The following is an 18,606-nucleotide window of genomic DNA, read 5'->3' as shown; positions in this document are numbered from 1 at the left end:
AAATTGGTGCTGGAACAATTGGATATCCACATGGGAAAAAATATCTTGACCTCTACTTCATACTACACACAAAAAGTAATCTGAGATGGATCAAGGCCTACATATAAAAGCTAAAATTATAGAGCTTCTAGAATGAAACACAGGAAAATACCTTCATGATGTTAGGGTAGCAAAGATTTCTCAGCTAAAACAAGAAAATCGTTAACCATAAAAGAAAAATGGATAAACTAAATTTCATAAAATTAAAATCTGCACATTAAGAGATCCAGTTAAGTAAATGATAAGGCATGTTACACATTGGCAGAAAATATTTGAGAAATAGTTTAGAAATAGAATATGTAAATAAATAATCAGTAATATGTAAATAAGTAATGAATATGTAGAACATAAGTAATCAGTAATAAGAAGATAAACCACCCATGACAATGGCTGGTGAAATGCTTGAAGAGGCACTTCACAAAAGACATTAGTGCAGGAAAAGGTGGGCAACACCATCAGTGTCGAAGGAGATACAAATTACAACCACAACGAGATACCACTACACACCTATCAGAATAGCTAAAACTTCAAACACTGAGCATGCTGAGCGTTGGCAAGGATCTGAAGCAACTGAAACTCTCCTATACATACTGCTGGTAGGAATGTAAAACGACACAACCACTTTGGAAAACAGTTGGTAGTTTCTTAAAAAGTTAAACATACACCTATCATACGATTCAGCTATCCCCCTCCTAGGAATTTATCCAAGAGAAATAAAAACATATATCCAAAAGTACTTGTACAAGGAATATTCATAGAATATTTATTCATAATAGTCAAAAAGTAAAAACAAACCAGATGTCCATCATCAGGAGAATGAATAAACAAGTTGTGGTACATCCATACAACGGAATACCATTCAGCAACAAAAAGGAAAATGTTAATGTTAGACACAAAGATATGGATGAATCTTAAAATAATTATGCTGGGTGAAACAAGCCATACAGAAAAAGAGTACACAGTGTACAGTTCCATTTATAGGAAGTTCTAGAACAGGCAAAACAAATCAAAAGTGGTAGAAATAAGATTAGCGGTTACCTGGAGCAGGTGTGGGGTGCCAGTGGCTGTAAATGGGCATGAGGGAATTTTCTGCGGTAATGGAAATGTTCTCTAACTTGATTGGGTATGGTGGTTATACAGGTGAATGCACTTGTCAAAACTCACCAAATTATACACTTAGAATGTGTGCATTATATTGTATGTGAATTGTACATCCATGAAATTGATTTATAAAAACAACTAGGATACCACATTTTACTCACAAGGATAATTAAAATTTAAAAGGCTTAAAGTGTCCAATGTTAGTGAGGATGTTCCTGTGAGAGTGTAAAATGGCAGAATCTCTTTGGAAAACCGTTAGGCAGCTTTTCATAAAGGTAAACATGTACCTACCCTATGACTCAGCACTTCTACTCCGAAGTACTTACCCAAGAGAAATAAAAACATATTCCACAAAAAGACTTGTACAAAAACATCATAGCAGCTTTCATCATGATTGCCAAAAACTGAAAACGGCCCAAACATCCATCAACAGGGGAACGGATAAATAAATTGTGGTATTTTCATGTAATGCAATGTGAACTACTCAAAAGGAGGAGAAGGGGAGGGGAAGGGAATGAGGACGAAGAAAAAGAGGGAGAGAGAACAACAATAAGAAGTATAACCAACATCATAGAAAGCACTAGACTCAAGAAAAGCTAGACACAAAAGAGCACAGATAGTATGATTCCATTTATGTTAAATTCTAGAAGTGGCAAAGCTACACCATGATGCTAAAGACAGAATAGTTGCTGCCTCAGGTTGTGTGGAGGAAGAGCAGGGATTGAGGGAAAGAGCACAGGGCACGTGTCTGCTGTCGTGGAAACGGTCTACATATCGATCCATGTGTGATTTCGACAGAGGCATGCATCTGGGACAACGCATCGAACCGCACACAGGATCTGGTCACTTCACTGCAAGAAATTAACACTCAATTTAAAAAATCATAAAATAATAGAAATGCACTTCTAAAAGCTCATGAGTCAACAAAGAAATTGTAATAAAAATTAGATTGAAATAGAAATAGAAAATATTTTTAACGTATTTTATTTTAAAAAGACTATAAATCTCAGAGTTGAGGAATGTAGCCGAGGCAGTACTTGGAGAGAAAATTCACAGCCTTAAATACTTATATTAGGAAAAGAAGAGGGGGCCAGCCCGGTGGCCGAGTGGTTAAGTTCGCGCGCTCCACTGCGGTGGCCCAGGGTTTCACTGGTTCGGATCCTGGGCATGGACATGGCACCGCTCCTCAGGCCACGCTGAGGCGGCATCCCACATGCCACAACTAGGACTCACAACTAAAAATACACAACTATGTACCGGGGGGCTTTGGGAGAAAAAGGAAAAATAAAATCTTTAAAAAAAAAAGGAAAAGAAGAAAGGTTAAAATTAACGAGCTAAGTGCTCAACTTAAATGTGTGAAGGCCACCAGAACACACATACAGAGAGGATCAACAAAGACAAAAGTTGGTTCTTTTAAAAGACTAATAAAATTGATAAACCTATTGATCAAGAAAAATGAAAGAAGGCATAAATAAAGAATATTAGGAATGAAAAAGGTGACATTTAAGAGGAAATATTATGAACATTTCATGTCAATAAATTTGAAAACTTAGATGGAACAAATAAATTCAGAGGAAAATACAACTCACAAAACTGACTCAGGAAGTAGAAAACCTGAAAATTCTGAAGCCATTAAGGAAATTGAATGGGTTGTTTAAGATATTCCCACAAAGAAAACCCCAGGCCCACGCAGAAAGACTTACAGGCAAATTCTACCAAAACATTCAAAGAAGACAAAACTCCAATCCCGCACAAATTCTTCTAGAGAACAGAAAAAATGGGGAGCATTTCCCAACTTATTCCGTAAGGATAGAAAACCTGTTAGCAAAACCAGAAAAGAAAACAGATAAATAAATGCAGAAAAAGCATTTAGTAAATTAAGCATCCATTCATGACTTTAAAGAAATCTTATCAAACTAGGAATAAGAGAGAACTTTTAAACCTAAAATACAATGACCACCAAAAAAGTTCACAGCAAACATCCTTCATAAAGGTGAAAAATGGAAATTATTCCCTTTAAGAGAACCAGACATTACATACCTCCTGATATGATGCAATAGAAAGTACACAGCACCGCCTACTAAGTAGACTTGCCAAAAAAAAGAAAGAAAATTGACTCTGGTTGTAACCAAGCCTCTAGATCTGTCTTCCAGCTTGTGTACAACAGCTCCAAAGAGAGAAACAAATAAACATCATCTTCATGATCTTGAAGTGTTGGCCAGACAAACCCAGAATGACTCAGTTTCTTCAACAAATCAATGGCGTGGGAAAACTTATGAGAAGAGGGAATGTTACAGATTAAAAGAGAGTTCAAATGAATCTTCAAGTAAAAGTTTACTGAAGAGAGAGACTTAAATGACATATCAACCAAATGCAGTGTGTGGACTTTGGATTTTAATTCAAACCAACCAACTTATAAAGACATTTGGGGGAAAATCCTAGAAATTTGAATACAGATTTGTTATTAGACCATATTAAGAAATTACTGTGTGATAGTCTATTGTGATTATTTTTTTTTAACTTTTTATTGAGATTATGATAGTTTACAACCTTGTGAAATTTCAGATGTACATTATTGTTTGTCGGTCGTGTTGTAGGTGTATCACTTCACCCTTTGTGCCCACCCCTCACCTCCCTTTGCCCCTGGTAACCACTAATCTGTTCTCTTTGTCTACATGTTTAACTTCCACATATGAGTGGAGTCATACAAAGAGTGTCTTTCTTTATCTGGCTTATTTCACTTAACATAATACCCTCAAGGTCCATCCATGTTGCTGTGAATGAGACGATTTTATCCTTTTTTATGGCTGAGTAGTATTCCATTGTGTATATATACCATATCTTCTTTATCCAGTCATCAGTTGATGGGCACCTAGGTTGCTTCCACATCTTGGCTATTGTGAATAATGCTGCGATGAACATAGGGGTGCATGGAACTTTTGGAATTGCTGATTTCAAGTTCTTTGGGTAGATACCCAGTAGTGGGATGGCTGGGTCATATGGTATTTCTATTTTTAATTTTTTGAGAAATCTCCATACTGTTTTCCATAGTGGCTGCACCTGTGATTATGTTTTTTAAAGCCTCTATATGTTAGAGATACATACCTAAAATATTTAGGGTTGAGAGGATTTGATATCCGGGATTTGCTTTAAAATTTACGTAGGATCTGGGGCCAGCCTCGTGGCCAATTGGTTAAGTTTGCACACTCCACTTTGGCAGCCCAGAGTTTCGCTGGTTCGGATCCTGGGCGTGGACATGGCACCGCTCATCAGGCCGTGCTGGGGCGGCGTCCCACACAGCACAACCAGAAGACCTACAACTAGAATATACAACTACGTACTAGGGGGTTTGGGGAGGAGAAGAAAAGAAAAACACGATTGGCAACAGATGTTAGCTCAGGTGCCAATCTTTTAAAAACTATATATATACACATAGGATCAGATAAATAAAACAAGATTGGCAAAACATTGATAATTATAAAATTGGGTGATGGGTACATGGGGGTTCATTATCTAGTCTCCATCTTTGTGTATGCTGGAAGCCTTCTATAATAAAAACTTAAAAGACAAATAATGTTGATGATGATAACAACAACAAGTGTTATTTAAAAATGAGAAACAAAGAGGACAGGAGGCCCTTCTCCTTCACCATGATGGGGCTTCCCAGGGAGACCTGGCTGCTACTTACACTGTCTCCAGACCTCCTCCATGGCTTATGCTTGGACCATTCTTTCTCCCAGAATTCCCTTCTTGCTTATCTTTCCAGCTGAAGTCCTGCCTATCCTGAAATCCAGCTCACATGCTCCCTCCAGCAGTTGGCTGTTGTGTTAGTTTACCGAGCATCCACTCCCTCTTCAGATAACAACACCCCTGTTTTCCTGTGGGTAGACACCTTTAATCATGTCATGTGGTTCAGATAGGGTTGATCTCACCATCCACATCCCCCAGAGAGGAGTAGTGACTCAGGTCTGACCAGTGAGAACATCGCATTGCTCTGGCCACACTGAGAGCAGGAGTGGGCATGTTACACAGGTGGGACCACTGGCCAAAACAGTGTCAGCCCCTAGACTTTTCCTGGAAATATTAGAAAAGAGGCACTTCCTTCTTTATGGCATAGCTAGGTCAGAAGACTGAAAGCCTGGAGTGGCTGTGGCCATTTGCCTAAAAATGAGAGAAGACTCTGTCTAAGACAGAAGCCACCATAAGAAAGCAGAGACTACGAGCCTGATGACAATATTATAGTCCCTGAATATCGAGACCCCTCTCCGAGACCCCTCTCTTCCCTAGTGAACAGGAAGCAGAAAAACAAGGCTGCAGTGTGGCAGGGGCAGGGAAGAAGCATGTGCTTGGTGTCTGGATTTGAATCTCTGCTGCAAAAAGCTGTGCGACTTTACGAGCCTCACTTTCCTCATCTATAAAGTGAGGATAATAATAGCTCTCCACAGGGTTGTTGAGAGATTTCCATAAGATACTGCGTGTAAAGAGCCGCAGCTCACTCCCTGGCGTGCTCTGATCTGTTTCCATTCTTGCTGCTGTTCTTAAAGCAACCAGAGTTTTTTGTTTTGTTTCAGTATAAATCAGATCACATCTATTCCATGCCTAAAACCCTTCTCGTAGTTTCCCATCACACTTAGAATAAATCCGGACTCTTTAACAAGGTTCATGAGACCTTGCCTGCTCTGCACCCTGCTGGCTTCTTTAATCTGTCCCTCTGCCCCTCACTCACTCCCCCAGACAGAGTGGCCTTGATCTTCCTCAAACAGGCCTGGCAGGTTCCAGTTTGAAGGTATGAACACTTGTGGATTTCACTGCCTGGAACTCTCTTCCCCACGACCTTCATATAGCTGACTCCTTCTCATCCTTCAGAACTCTACTCAAAGGTCACCTCCTCAGGGGGGCCTTCTCTGATCATCCCTTTGAAAGTAAGGGAAGAAGTTAGCAGTATGGGGATGGGTGAGCTATGATAGGGAGCATTTCACACTCGCTGCTCTCACTGTAATAATCTGTATGCATATGTGCTTTCCCCCCAGAATGTAAATTCTGAGGGCAGGCAGGCACTATGTTTCACATGTTCACCTTTGCTTCTCTAGAATCGAGCGTTCAATCCATGTGAGCTGAGGTGGACTGAGTACAGCCCTAGGCTAGTGCTTCTCGGGGGAGCCAGTACTGGGTTATCTGTCTGACTAACCGGATCAGTTGCTAAGCTACTGTTTCTTAGTCCTGAACTCCGCACTCTGCTCTATACCTGCTTTATGATGCCAGGCATCCACAGCCTCATTTCTCTTGCCCCGCTGGCTCTCTGTTACTCTCTGCCCAGAGTGGGCACTAGATGGAGACTGCAAGACGAGGTAGAGAGGGAATCAGTCCTTCCTGTCTGCTTTCCATGCGCTTTCGGTCCTTGTGAGCATCGCCCCAACCTCTCTTCTTTACCTGTAACAGCAACTGAATCCACTTCAAAATTTGTCCAACACAGAAACAGCCTCATTGCTTCAGTCCCTCCCCTGTTAAAGAAGCCAGCACCAGTTGGCTGGTGGCCCCTTCTCAGAGGGCTGGCTCCCCTTCTCTGAGTTCAGAGACACCAGCATCAGCTGAACTGAGTGCCCTCCTCAGATGTCTGGGTTTCAGCTTCATGGGCCCTTCCTCCAAGTTTCTGAATCTTAACAATTCAATCTCGTCCCTTTGTTCCACCAGCCCTGGGATACTGTTGCTTCCTGCAGTTGCTACCTCCATGGTACCTTAGCCTTCTCCCCTTGCCTTTTCTCTAATGGACAACTTCATACCAGTCAACACTTTCTCTCAGTTTGAATAACTAGTGTGGATTCTGCTTCCTGAGTGGACCCAGGAGGTAAAAAGAGGGAGAAATCAGACCATTCTGACAAGTCTGGGGCCAAGAGGACCAGAGGATACTCAACTTAGACAACAAAGAGAAGCCAGGAACAACTAGGCATCTGGTGGGCTTCTTGAGGGTCCAGGTAGGAGAAAACTCTAAGCCAGGACAGGGGTGGACAATAGGGGCTGGTCCAAGAAACTTTCATCCACTCAAAAATATTTGTTGGATGCCTCCTGTACTTTAGGTATTCTAATTAAAATTGGTGCACAGAACTGGACTCCAGGACCAGTCACTGCTGTGTCTGTAATTGGCGATGTGTGTGGCTCGTACTCCGAAATCATTTCCATTTAGAGGAGGGAATGTTGTCTTGTACTCATGACTGACAGTCAGTGATGACTTATGATGGGGCAGAAGGGGAGATAGAAAGGACACAAGACAAAGGGAAAGAACTGCCAAGTTCCTTGACAGTAGCCAAGCAACAACAACAAACAAACCCAAAAATACTTTCAAAAAAAGAAAAGGCAAAGGGCAGATTTACCATAAAAACTACTTCTTCCTCATCTATACCTTTCACTTGTTCAGTTTTTTACCCACTAATACTTCTTCCTAACCCAGCAGGGTAGTGAGCTGGGAGGCAGGGGTTGGGAGAGAGCAAAGTTTCAGAGCTTCCTAGACCCCGAGAGAAGACAGCAATATGCATGATTAGATGCCAGGAAAATGGCTGCAGGGGCATTCAGGAAGGACATTAACTCAGTGTTTTCAGACTTGCTTAGGAGGAGAACTCTTACCTGAATTTCATTGTATAAAATAGATTAGGGAGAGTCACAAAGGGGGCTTCTTGAGCACTGGCAATATTCTATTTCTTGACCTGGTAAAGTGTACACGGGTATTGGCTTTATGATTATTTTTAAACTGTACCTATATGTTTTTGTAGTTTTCTGAATGTATGATATAGTTTACAATTTTTTCAAGGAGGGGAGGGTGGGGAACTCTGTGGTTAAAGAGGTTCTCCTACCTTAGCAGCCCCCAAAGCACCTCCTTAGAATGTGGAATTTCATGAGAAATACTCTGAAAACGTTAGTGACCAAACTAGTCAATCAGAAAAGGCCTGAAAATCCGAAGCAGTGCCTAAACGGAGTGTGTCCAGGCAGCCCCAAAGGGGCCTGCAAGAAAAATTTGATAAACCAGTTCTAGAAGCGCCCAGGGGAGTCACTCTGTGGGTTCAGGGGTCTACAGACCCCCCTAGTTCCAACCAAGGGGTTGACTTGGGGTGTCAGTGGGACCAGCTTTAGTTTCCTCAGAATCTGGACAGCTAAGTGGGAAAGGCTTTAAGCTGGGCTGGGGGTGGAAGCTCCTGAGGAACGAGGAACTGGGAAGTGAAACAGGAGCTGCCGATCAAAAGCATGATTATCCTGTGGCGGTTCCAAACCAAACCAAGAGACCCAGTGCCATGCTAATAAAGCACGGAGCCCCACCCCATTTCTATCTCACAATCCCTCCACACCACAAAGGAGGTTATTCAGGGGGGAGAGCAGGCTTCCCAAGATCCTGTCTTTGGAACAAAAGTCCTGTTGTGTTTAGATGTGGGTGTGCAGGCACTGAGAAGACGCCTAATTGGTCTAGAATCTGGAGAACCTGTGTTTGAGAGTGGCCTGACTGGGTCCTCTCCATCTCTGGGCCCCAGGGCATCACAGAACCAGGTGGGATGGGAGCAGGCCCAGGCGTGCTCTCAGCTCTGCTCAAGCTGAGTTGGACCCCACAGAGGATCTCGGGCCCACCCCAAGACCACTTTGGACCAGAAAGTTGATTTAGGTTATTTATCATGAAGGATATATACTTCTAGAGACCCCATATCTCTATCGTTTATCCAGAGAGATGCAACTTTTCCCAGCATCAGGGTACCCAAGAGACTGATCAGAAGTTGCCCAGTTACCTTGGAGTAGCCAGCACCTTGCTAAGCTTGACTTTCTTGGACAAAATATAAGAATGATTTGCCTCCATACCTCACAGCACTGACGGAAGAACTGGGAAAAGAGCATATTTAATGGTAACTCTGATAGGTTCCCTCTCATCAGTCAGAGAGGTTACAGGCCAGCTCCATCTATTCAAAATGAGCAGCCAGCATGCATTTAAAGAAGGGAGACAAGGGGCCGGCCCAGTGGCGCAGCGGTTAAGTTCGCTCGTTCCGCTTCAGCGGCCAGGGATTTGCTGGTTCGGATGCGTGGCAAGCCATGCTGTGGTAGGCGTCCCATGTATATAGTAGAGGAAGATGGGTACGGATGTTAGCTCAGGGCCAGTCTTCCTCAGCAAAAAGAGGATTGGCAGATGTTAGCTCAGGGCTAATCTTCCTCAGGGAAAAAAAAAAATGAAGGGATACAAGCATTCTCCATATTTTAAAATGCACATATCCTTTGACTCTCAACTCCTATGTTCTCTCTCCCTCTATCTCCCTCTCTCTTTCACAGACACAAAATGATATAGGTTCAAGGATGTTTATTGCCCAGTACGTAATAGCAAAAGATAGGAAATTAACCTGAATTCCCATTAATAGGAGACTGGTTAAATTATGATACATCTATAAGATGGAAAATTACGTGGTTGTTAAAAAGTAATAAGGCAATTCTCTACATACTGATAAAAAATAATTTCCAAAATATATTTAAAAAGTTAAAATTTGTAAAAAGCAAAGTACAAAAGAGCATTATAGTATGCTATTATTTGTGTGAAAAATATAAATATATACACAGCTGTTTTTAAATGCTGCGAATATCTTTGGAAGGATCCATGACAGCCTGACAATAGGAGCTGCCTCTGGAAAGGAGAACTGGGGGAGCAGGCGACACAGGTAGGAGAGAGAACTACGTGTCCCTGTATGTTCCATGGCACCTTTTGGATTTTGTGAATGTGTTAAGCAATTGCTTTTATTTTAAAATATAAAAAAGTAAAGAAGTCAGGCAGCTTTTCAAATCAAGGAGTATTGACATTTAATGCAGACTGGGGAGAGATTAGCACATCATCAGTACTCTCCAGAGTACAGCTTTCAGGGGACCACAGTTTTGAATCCCTCAGCTCAGTCTCTCTCCCTTGGCCAGAATGAGACAATCTCTGGGGGATTCTTATTTCCCTTCACTTTGTTCTTTCTCAAACTCTGCGGTTCCTCCCCTTCTTCTTGCACTTGTCATGACATCATGCTTTATTTCAATATACTTTCATAATATGCTAACATTTCCAACGAGACCACTGGTTTCATCCTGATTATAAATGATGTATGTTGTCACCTCCTGCTGAGACTAGGGAAGGCTGACTGCATTCACCCAGTTCCTGTCTCTCCACACGTGAGTGGCTTCTGGGAAGTCTCTTGGTCCACTTCATTAATCCTGCACTCTGCGGATTCCTGTAAATTTCTGTGCTGAATGACCCCTTGTCCCTTGAGGTTTCTATTCTTCCTCTGACCTCATCCTTAATCCCTTCTCTTCCTAAATCTTAGGCCCATCTCCTTGTGAGTCCTAGGATTTCCTTTCTGTGATTTCAATTAATTAAATCTCTGATCCCCTCGGCTAAATTCTCCCACCTTTCTCATTCTTCTCTGCCTGATCATAAACCCTCCCAGATCAATCAGATTCCAGGTAGGAGATTATAATAGAGGACCCTGAAGTTTGACAATTTCCATCAAGGCCATGCTGGACCCTGGGTCTACTGCCACAAATATCTGTTTCCCTTCATTCCAATCTCATGAGTCAAGGAACTACGTGACTTTGAATTACATTTCTTAACAGACATCTTTCTCGGAAGAAAATATTGTGTAATGGAAAGAATCCAGAATCGAGCCAGAGAGATGTTGGTTTGAGTCCTTGCTCTGTTGTTTACCAGCTGTGTCTTGAGCAAGTTACTTTACCTCATTGAGCCCCAGATTTCCTTCTGAAAAATAAGTGTAAGAATCCATGCTTCACAGAGTAGTAACGAGGATTAAACAAAATTTGTACGTAAAGGGTATATTTTAGTGCCTTGACTCAGAGCCAGTGCTTAGTAAATATAGTTCTCTCTCCCTAGATGGTCTCTAACCTCAGTTTGCCAACTTCATTCCACAGAAACTATGCTATATACACTCTCAGTAACATCCCCCATCAGGTATGTACATATACAGGTATTTATATGTAAATCAATTTATATGTGTACATATACATACAAATCAATTTACAGAAAGATATATACATATTCATATGACCCAAAGATGAGGCTTTTTTTTTTGGTGAGGAAGATTCACGCTGAGCTCATATCCATTGCCATCTTCCTCTGTTTTCGCTTGAGGAAGATTAGCCCTGAGCTAACATCTGTGCCAATCTTCATCTATTTTGTGTGTGGGTTGCTGCCACAGCATGACTGATGAGTGGTTTAGGTCCACGCCCAGGATCTGAACTGGCAAACCCAGGCCACTGAAGTAGAGTATGCCAAACTAAACCACTATGCCATGGGGCTGGCCCCAAGAAATTTTTTTAAAGATAGGAAATAAAATAGGAAGAGGAAAAGCATGTATAGAAGAAAGGAATGAGCAGATAGTTGAGGAAGTGAACAGCTCAGAAGGAGAAGGTGAGGGAATGCGTGGGCATAAGAAGCAAATGGAGCTGAGATCAATAACAAGCTTACCTCCATGATAGCTTGGTAAGTATACGTTACTCATGATCTATTTTGTGAACTTGACCCATGCAGGATAATAAAAGACATGGAGGAGGAATGGAAGCTGGCCATGAAAGAGAGATATTTGTACCTCTTTATGAACTGCCAGGAGGTAACTCCGAGCCAAAGGAGTTAAACACATCTGTTTGTCACCCCAGGTCCCAGCAAGATCAAATCACCAGAGGGCAGGACTATAACTGGAAGAAGGGATGCAGAAAAAGGAAGGAATATAAAGGGAGTGGAAAATGTGGTAGAGTTCGGTAAAGTAACCCATCCCCATCAGAGTAGGTCAAGGGTCTCCTAAGTGGTCTCCCTCAATACTTTACCATAGGATACAGACTGAAGTGATTTTGAGACTTCCCTAACTGAAATCCACTGGATGACTTCCACTTATGGATATAGCAGAGTAACTTGTATCAGATCAGCCCTCCCATCACAAACAACCATAAAACTGGACAAAATAAATGACACAACTGTTTTCAGACAGTGGATAATAGGCAATGCAAGACTACAATTGCTAAGAGAAAACCCACAAGGTGAACACCATGATCAATCATGGGACAATTTTGTAACTGAGGGCAGAGGATGAAAGTCTAATCTAATAATAGCAGCCTGGCTGAGCTGAAGAATCAGGGTTCAGAGTTTGGAGCAGCTGAAACAACTGGGATCTGTAGAACAGGGCATTGAATAAGAGAGACAAGCGCATAAAAGGGACCCAAAAATTGTGTTTGGGTCACCCATGAGGCCTTGGATGAGGGCTGTATATGCACAGGTCAAGACAACACAAGATTACCTGTGAAACCGATAGGGGCTTGAGAATGGAACGGAGATATAAGAGGTCAAGAAGTCCTGGAGATGTTGGAAATCCATACCAGCCAGAGTGGACAGATGTCATTAACACCTTGTTAACATCTTGGGCATCAGGTTGAGGCATCAGAAAAGCTGTGATTTAGGAGTAAGGTCTATATCCTAGAGTAAATCCTATCACAGACCCATCCTAAAAATCTAAAGTCAAGTTCTAAAAAATGTCTAAAAGACAGAGTTTGGAGGTTGAGTTCCATGAAATTAGAGCACTTGGAAAATAACTTGGGCTTTTTATAGACTTGCCATGACAAAGCATAAAATCAAGTCAAGACAAATTCAGAGGACCAACCTGTGATTGAATATTTGCAAGAACAAAAATCAACACTCTTCTGAGGGAAACAAGACTCTATAGTCTCTAAAATGTCATCAACAATGTCAAATAAAGAATAAAAAATTATCAGATGTGCCTCCTTGCAAAAATCAAGAACAAAACCAGAGAAATGTGACCACTGTCAAGAAAAAAATAGGCAATAGAAACTGACCCAGAGGTTACCAAAATGTTAGCAAACACTAAAAATCTAATAACAACTATGTTCAAAGAACTAAAGGAAAATATGGTCATAATGAGTGATAAAATAGGGAATCTCAACAGAGAAGTAGAAGCTATAAAAAATAAATGAAAATTTTAAAACTAAAAATTACAATAACTGAAATAAAGTATTCGTTAGAGGGAATTGACAGCACACTGACAATGGAAAAATAAAACGTCAGTAAACTGGAAGAAAAATCAAAAGAAATTATCCAAACTGAAGAATAAAGAGGAAAAAAAATACGGCAGAAAAATGAACAGAACCTGAGGAGCATATGGGAAAATATCAAATAGTCCAACATACATTAAATTGGAGAGCCAGAAGAAAGACTGAGGACAAATACAAAGCAAAATACACCTATGCACTTATGAGTCAAACTGCTAAAAACCCAAAACAGCCAGAGAATAAAGACATATTACATACAGAGGAACAATGATATGAAATATCACTGACTTCTAATCAGAAGCAATAGAGACAAGAAACAATAGAATGAAATCTTTGAAGTTCTAAAAGAAAATACTGTCAAGATAGAATTTCATATTCATTGAAAATATCCTTCCAAATGAGAGAAAAACAAAGACATTTTCAGAAAAATGAAAGCTCACAGAATCAGAGCCAACATATCTGCTTTATAAGAATTGCTAAGGGATATACTTTATGTTAACAGGAAATATCAGATAGAAAGTTGGATCTACAGGAAGGAATGAAAAGCAGCAGAAATGGTAAATGAGTGGATAGATATTAAAATTTAGGGAAAAAACCTAAAACTAGTACCATTTAATTATAATTATGTAAATGTGATTGTATAACTATTAGTCACTGCAGAAATAGTGTGATTAGATCCACTGAAAAAAAATTATGGGATTTTTATCTTTTCTGAATTTTATTAAAAGACAACTGATTGTTTAAGGAAAACAATAAGATTGTACGGCATTTATAATGTATTAAGAAAATATAACAAAAGCACGTTGGACAAGGGGAAGTGTGTAAATGAAATTGTGCTCTTGCAATGTTATTACATTAGTGAAGAGTGATGTGTGAAGTGGGAGTGTCAGGTGTGAAGTGAGAAATAGGAACTATGAAGTGTAAATTGTGAATTATAAAGTGTGAAGGGGTACAATATTGACTCTAAATAGACTTTTATAAGTTAAAGTGCATATTATTAACACTAGAGCAAGCACTAAAATATAATAATAAGATGAATAGCTAAAAAGCCAATGGAAAAAATAAAGTGGAGCATTAAAAGTTATTTAATTAACCATGAGAAGGCAGGTAAGGAATAAGAGAAGAATAGGAAATAGAAAGAACAAATGGGAAACAAATAGAGGTTATACCCCATCATATCAATAGTTACATTAAATACTGAAGGACTAAAAACTCTAATTAAAATTTAGAGATTGTCAGGCCAGATTTTTTAAAAAGACCCAACTAGATGCTGTCTACATAAGATGCACTTTAAATATAAAGACTGACTGAAAGTAATAGGATGGGGAAAGATGTACCATGCCAACAGTATGCATAAGAAAGCTGGCATGGCTATGTTAACGGAAGATAAAGTGGACTTCTAGAGATTATAAGAGGTAGAGAGGGATGTGTCAGAAGGATAAAAGAGATAATTCACTAGGAAGACATAATAATGTTACATACATATAAACTTAGTAACAGAGCTTCAAAATTCATGAAGCAAAAATAACAGAACCAAAGAAAGAAATAGGCAAACTCACAATCATAGTTGAGTATTTTAACACACTCCTCTCTCAGTAACTGGCAAAATAAGTAGACAAAAAAAACCAAATCAGTAAGTATAAAGAAAATCTGAAGCAACTTGAACTAATTGGTAACTACAGCACACTATGCCAAACAACAGCTTAATACACATTCCTTTCAAGGAAATATTGGCCAAGAAAATAGAATATATCTTGGCTCATAAACTAAGCCTCATTAAATTTTTATAGACCGAAATTTTATGCAATATGTTCTCTGATTATAATGAAATTAAATTAGAAATCAATGAAAATATGATATCTAGAAAATCCCCAAATACTTGTAAATTAAATATCATACTACTAAATAACACCTGGGTCAAAAAAGATATCATAAGGGATAACAGAAAATATTTAGAATAAATGGTAATAAAAATGCTCATATTCTGTGTAGGATTCAGCTAAAGCAGTTTCTAGAGGGAAATGTATAGCTTTAAATGTCTATATTAGATAAGAAGAAAGGTTAAAGTCAACCTTAAGAAACTAGACATGGAAGAGCAAACTAAACCCAAAGTAAGTAGAAAAATTAATAATAATAAAAGTAAGAACAGGGAATTGAGGGAATAAACAATTTTATGCCAATGCATTTGATTACTTAGATGAAGTGGACATACTCCTTGACAAGCACAACTTACAAAGACTAACTCAAGAAGAAATGAAAAAAATCTGTATAGTCCCATATGTGTTACAGAAATGGAATTTTTAACTAAAGAAAAATTCTCACAAAGTGAACACCAGTCTCTGATGGCTTTATAGGTAAATTCTATAAAGTATTTAAGGAAGGTATAATATCATTCTTATGCAAACTCTTTCAGGACATAGAGGATAAAGGGAATCTTCTCAACTCATTTTATGAGGTCAGTGTTATGAATTGAATAATTTTGTCCCCCCAAAATTTACATGTTGAAATCCTAACCTCCATGGTAATGGTATTAGAAAGTAGGGTCTTTGGGAGGTGACTAGGTCATGAGGGAAGAGCCTTCATGAATGGGATTAGTGCCCTTATGAAAGAGACACCAGAGAGACCTCTTGCCCCTTCCACCAAGTGAGGACATAGTGAAAAGAAGACTGTCTATGAAACAGAAAGCAGGCCTTGCCAGACCTGAATCTGCTGATGCCTTGAACTTGGATCTTGATCTTCCTTGACTCCAGAACCGTGAGAAATAAGTTTCTATTGTTTATAACCCACTTGGTCTCTAGTGTTTTGTTACAGCAACCAAAATGGACTAAGACAGCTAGCATAAATCTGATAACAAAACCAGACAAGAACATTACAATAAAGGAAATTACAGACAAGTAACTTTCATGAAATTCCTAACAAGTACAATTAACAATATCAACAAATCAAACCCAATGGTAGATTTAAAAAAGATAATGCACCATGACCAAGTGGAATTTATCCCAGGAATGCAAGATTGTTTTAACATTTAAAAACCAATCAATGTAATTTACCATGTTAACAGAACAAAGGAGGAAAATTATATAACCATTTCAACAGATGCAGAAAAATAATTTGACAAAACTCAACACCCTTCATGATTTTAAAATGTAACTCCTAGCAAATTATAATTACAAAGGAACTTCAACTTGATAAAGGGCATCTATAAAAAAACCTACAGCTAATCGTATACTTAGTGATGAAAGACTAAATGCTGTTTCTAAAATCAGGAAGAAGGCAAGGATCTCATCTCTCACCCTTCCATTCAATATTTTATAGGAGGTCCTCCCCAGTGAAATGAGGCAAAGAAAGAAAGAGATATTGGGGAAAAAATGTAAAGCTGTCTTTATCCATAGACAGCATGGTTGTTTATGTAGCAAATTCTTAGGAATGTACAAGAAAATTATTATTAATAAGGGAATTTATCAACGTCATGATATAGAAGGTCAATACTAAAACCCATTGTATTTCTATATACTAGGAACAAAATAATTGGAAAATTAATTTAAAAAATCATCTAGCAGGGCCAGCCCAGTGGTGTAGTGGTTAAGTTCAGTGCACTCTGCTTTGGCGGCCTGGGTTCACAGGTTCAGATCCTGGGCATGGACCTATACACTGCTCATCAAGTAGCAGCGTCCCACTTACAAAATAGGGGAAGACTGGCACAGATGTTAGCTCGGGGCCAATCTTCCTCAAGGAAAAAGAGGAGGATTGTCAACAGGTGTTAGCTCAGGGCTGATCTTCCTCATCAGAAAAAAAAAATCAGTTAGCAATAACATAAAAACATTAAATACCTAGAAATAGAAATAAATTTATGAACAATGAACATGACTTCTATATTGAAAACCACAAAATGCTGCAAAGAGAAATTTTAAAATAGCTTTACAAATGGAAATATATATAATGTTCGTGTATAAGAAGTCTCCATATTAAGATGTCTATTCTCCCTATATTCATCTATAGATTCTATGCATTCCCAATACAATCCCAGCAGACGTTTTTTTTTAACAAATTGACAAACTGATCCTAAAAATGTATATGAAAATGCAAAGGACCTAGAAAAAGCCAACAGAGTTTTGAAGGAGAGTTAAGTTGGAGGCCCAATACTACTTGATTTCAAGACTCACTCTAAAGTAACAGTAATCAACACATGTGATAATGGTGTAAAGATCAACAAACAGATCAATGGAGCCAAACAGAGAATGCAGAAATAGACCCAGACATATTCTATCAACTGATTTTCCTCAAAGGTACCAAAGAATTCCAATAAAGAAAGAAACGTCTTTTCAACAAATGATTTTTTTCCATATGGAAAAAAAATAAACTTGACATTACCTCACACCATACACAAAAGTTTATCTAATATGGATCACAGACCTAAATTTAAGAACTAAATCTATATAACTTCTAGAAGGAAACATAAAAGAGAATTTTCATGAGCTTTTGGTAGGTAAAGATTTCATAAAAGAAAAATCTTGGTAAATTGGGCTTTACCAAAATGAAAACCTTCTGTTCTTCAAAAGATACCTTTAAGAAAATAAAAATGCAAACTACAGACTGGGAGAAAATATTCGCAATACATACATTAGACAAAGGACTTGCATATAAAGAACACTTACAGTTCAATTTTAAAAAGACGTACAGCCCAATTTAAAAATGGGTAAAAGACTTCAACTGACATTTTGCAGGAGAAGATATACGAGTGACATGTAAGTACATGAAAAGAGTTCAACTTCATTAATCACTAGGGAAATGCAAATGAAACTACAAAGAGATATCACTAGAATGGCTAAAATTTTAAGAACTGATAATACCAAATGCTGGTGAGGATGTGGAGCAGCTGGGACGCTCAGACCTTGATGGTGTGATTGTAAAATGGTACAACCACTTTGGAAAATTAGGCAATTTCCTATAAATTTGAATATAGACTTAACAAATGATCCAACAATTCCACTTCTAGGTATCTACCCAAGAGGCACAAAGAGTAGTATGCAATATTCATAACAGTATTATTCACAATAGTGAAAAAAAAAAAAGCTAACTGAAAAGAACTCAAATGTTCCTCAACAGGGAAATGGATAAACAAATTGTGGCACAGCCATACTCCAGAGTAAAAAAAGGAACACATCTTTGGTGAATCTCAAAAACATTATGCTAACAAAACGAAGTCAGACTTTAAAGAGCACAGACTGTATAACTCCATTTAAATGAAGTTCTAGAACAGGTAAAACCAATCCATAGCTACAGAAGCAAGGTAAGGGCTTAGCGGGATGGGATGGTTAGGATGGGACTGACTGCAAAGGGACACCGGGGAAGTTTCTGGGGTGATGTAAATTCTGATTGGTGTCACAGTCACATGAATATATA

At 39.0% G+C, this 18,606-nt stretch overlaps 1 protein-coding gene across 2 annotated transcripts in view; it reads left to right on the top strand.

Annotated features, from left to right (window-relative positions):
• The window catches only part of SCARA3 (scavenger receptor class A member 3), a 122,823-nt gene that overhangs the window by 56,917 nt on the left and 47,300 nt on the right, over positions 1-18,606 (top strand). The window contains exon 6 of one of the 2 annotated variants that reach the window (XM_046657605.1): positions 9,750-9,781. The exons of the other annotated variant lie outside the window; for it this stretch is intronic. Within the exon in view, the coding sequence (XP_046513561.1) occupies positions 9,750-9,766 (17 nt within the window). The 3' untranslated portion in view covers positions 9,767-9,781. Of the gene's footprint in view, positions 1-9,749; positions 9,782-18,606 lie in introns of those variants that run through there. 2 annotated transcript variants of the gene reach the window in all.

This window comes from Equus quagga, chromosome 3 (assembly GCF_021613505.1).
Source record: "Equus quagga isolate Etosha38 chromosome 3, UCLA_HA_Equagga_1.0, whole genome shotgun sequence".
In the NCBI taxonomy this organism is placed as follows: Eukaryota; Metazoa; Chordata; class Mammalia; order Perissodactyla; family Equidae; genus Equus; species Equus quagga.
Note: the sequence above shows the minus strand (reverse complement) of the source record. Positions and strands in the feature narration are given on the sequence as shown.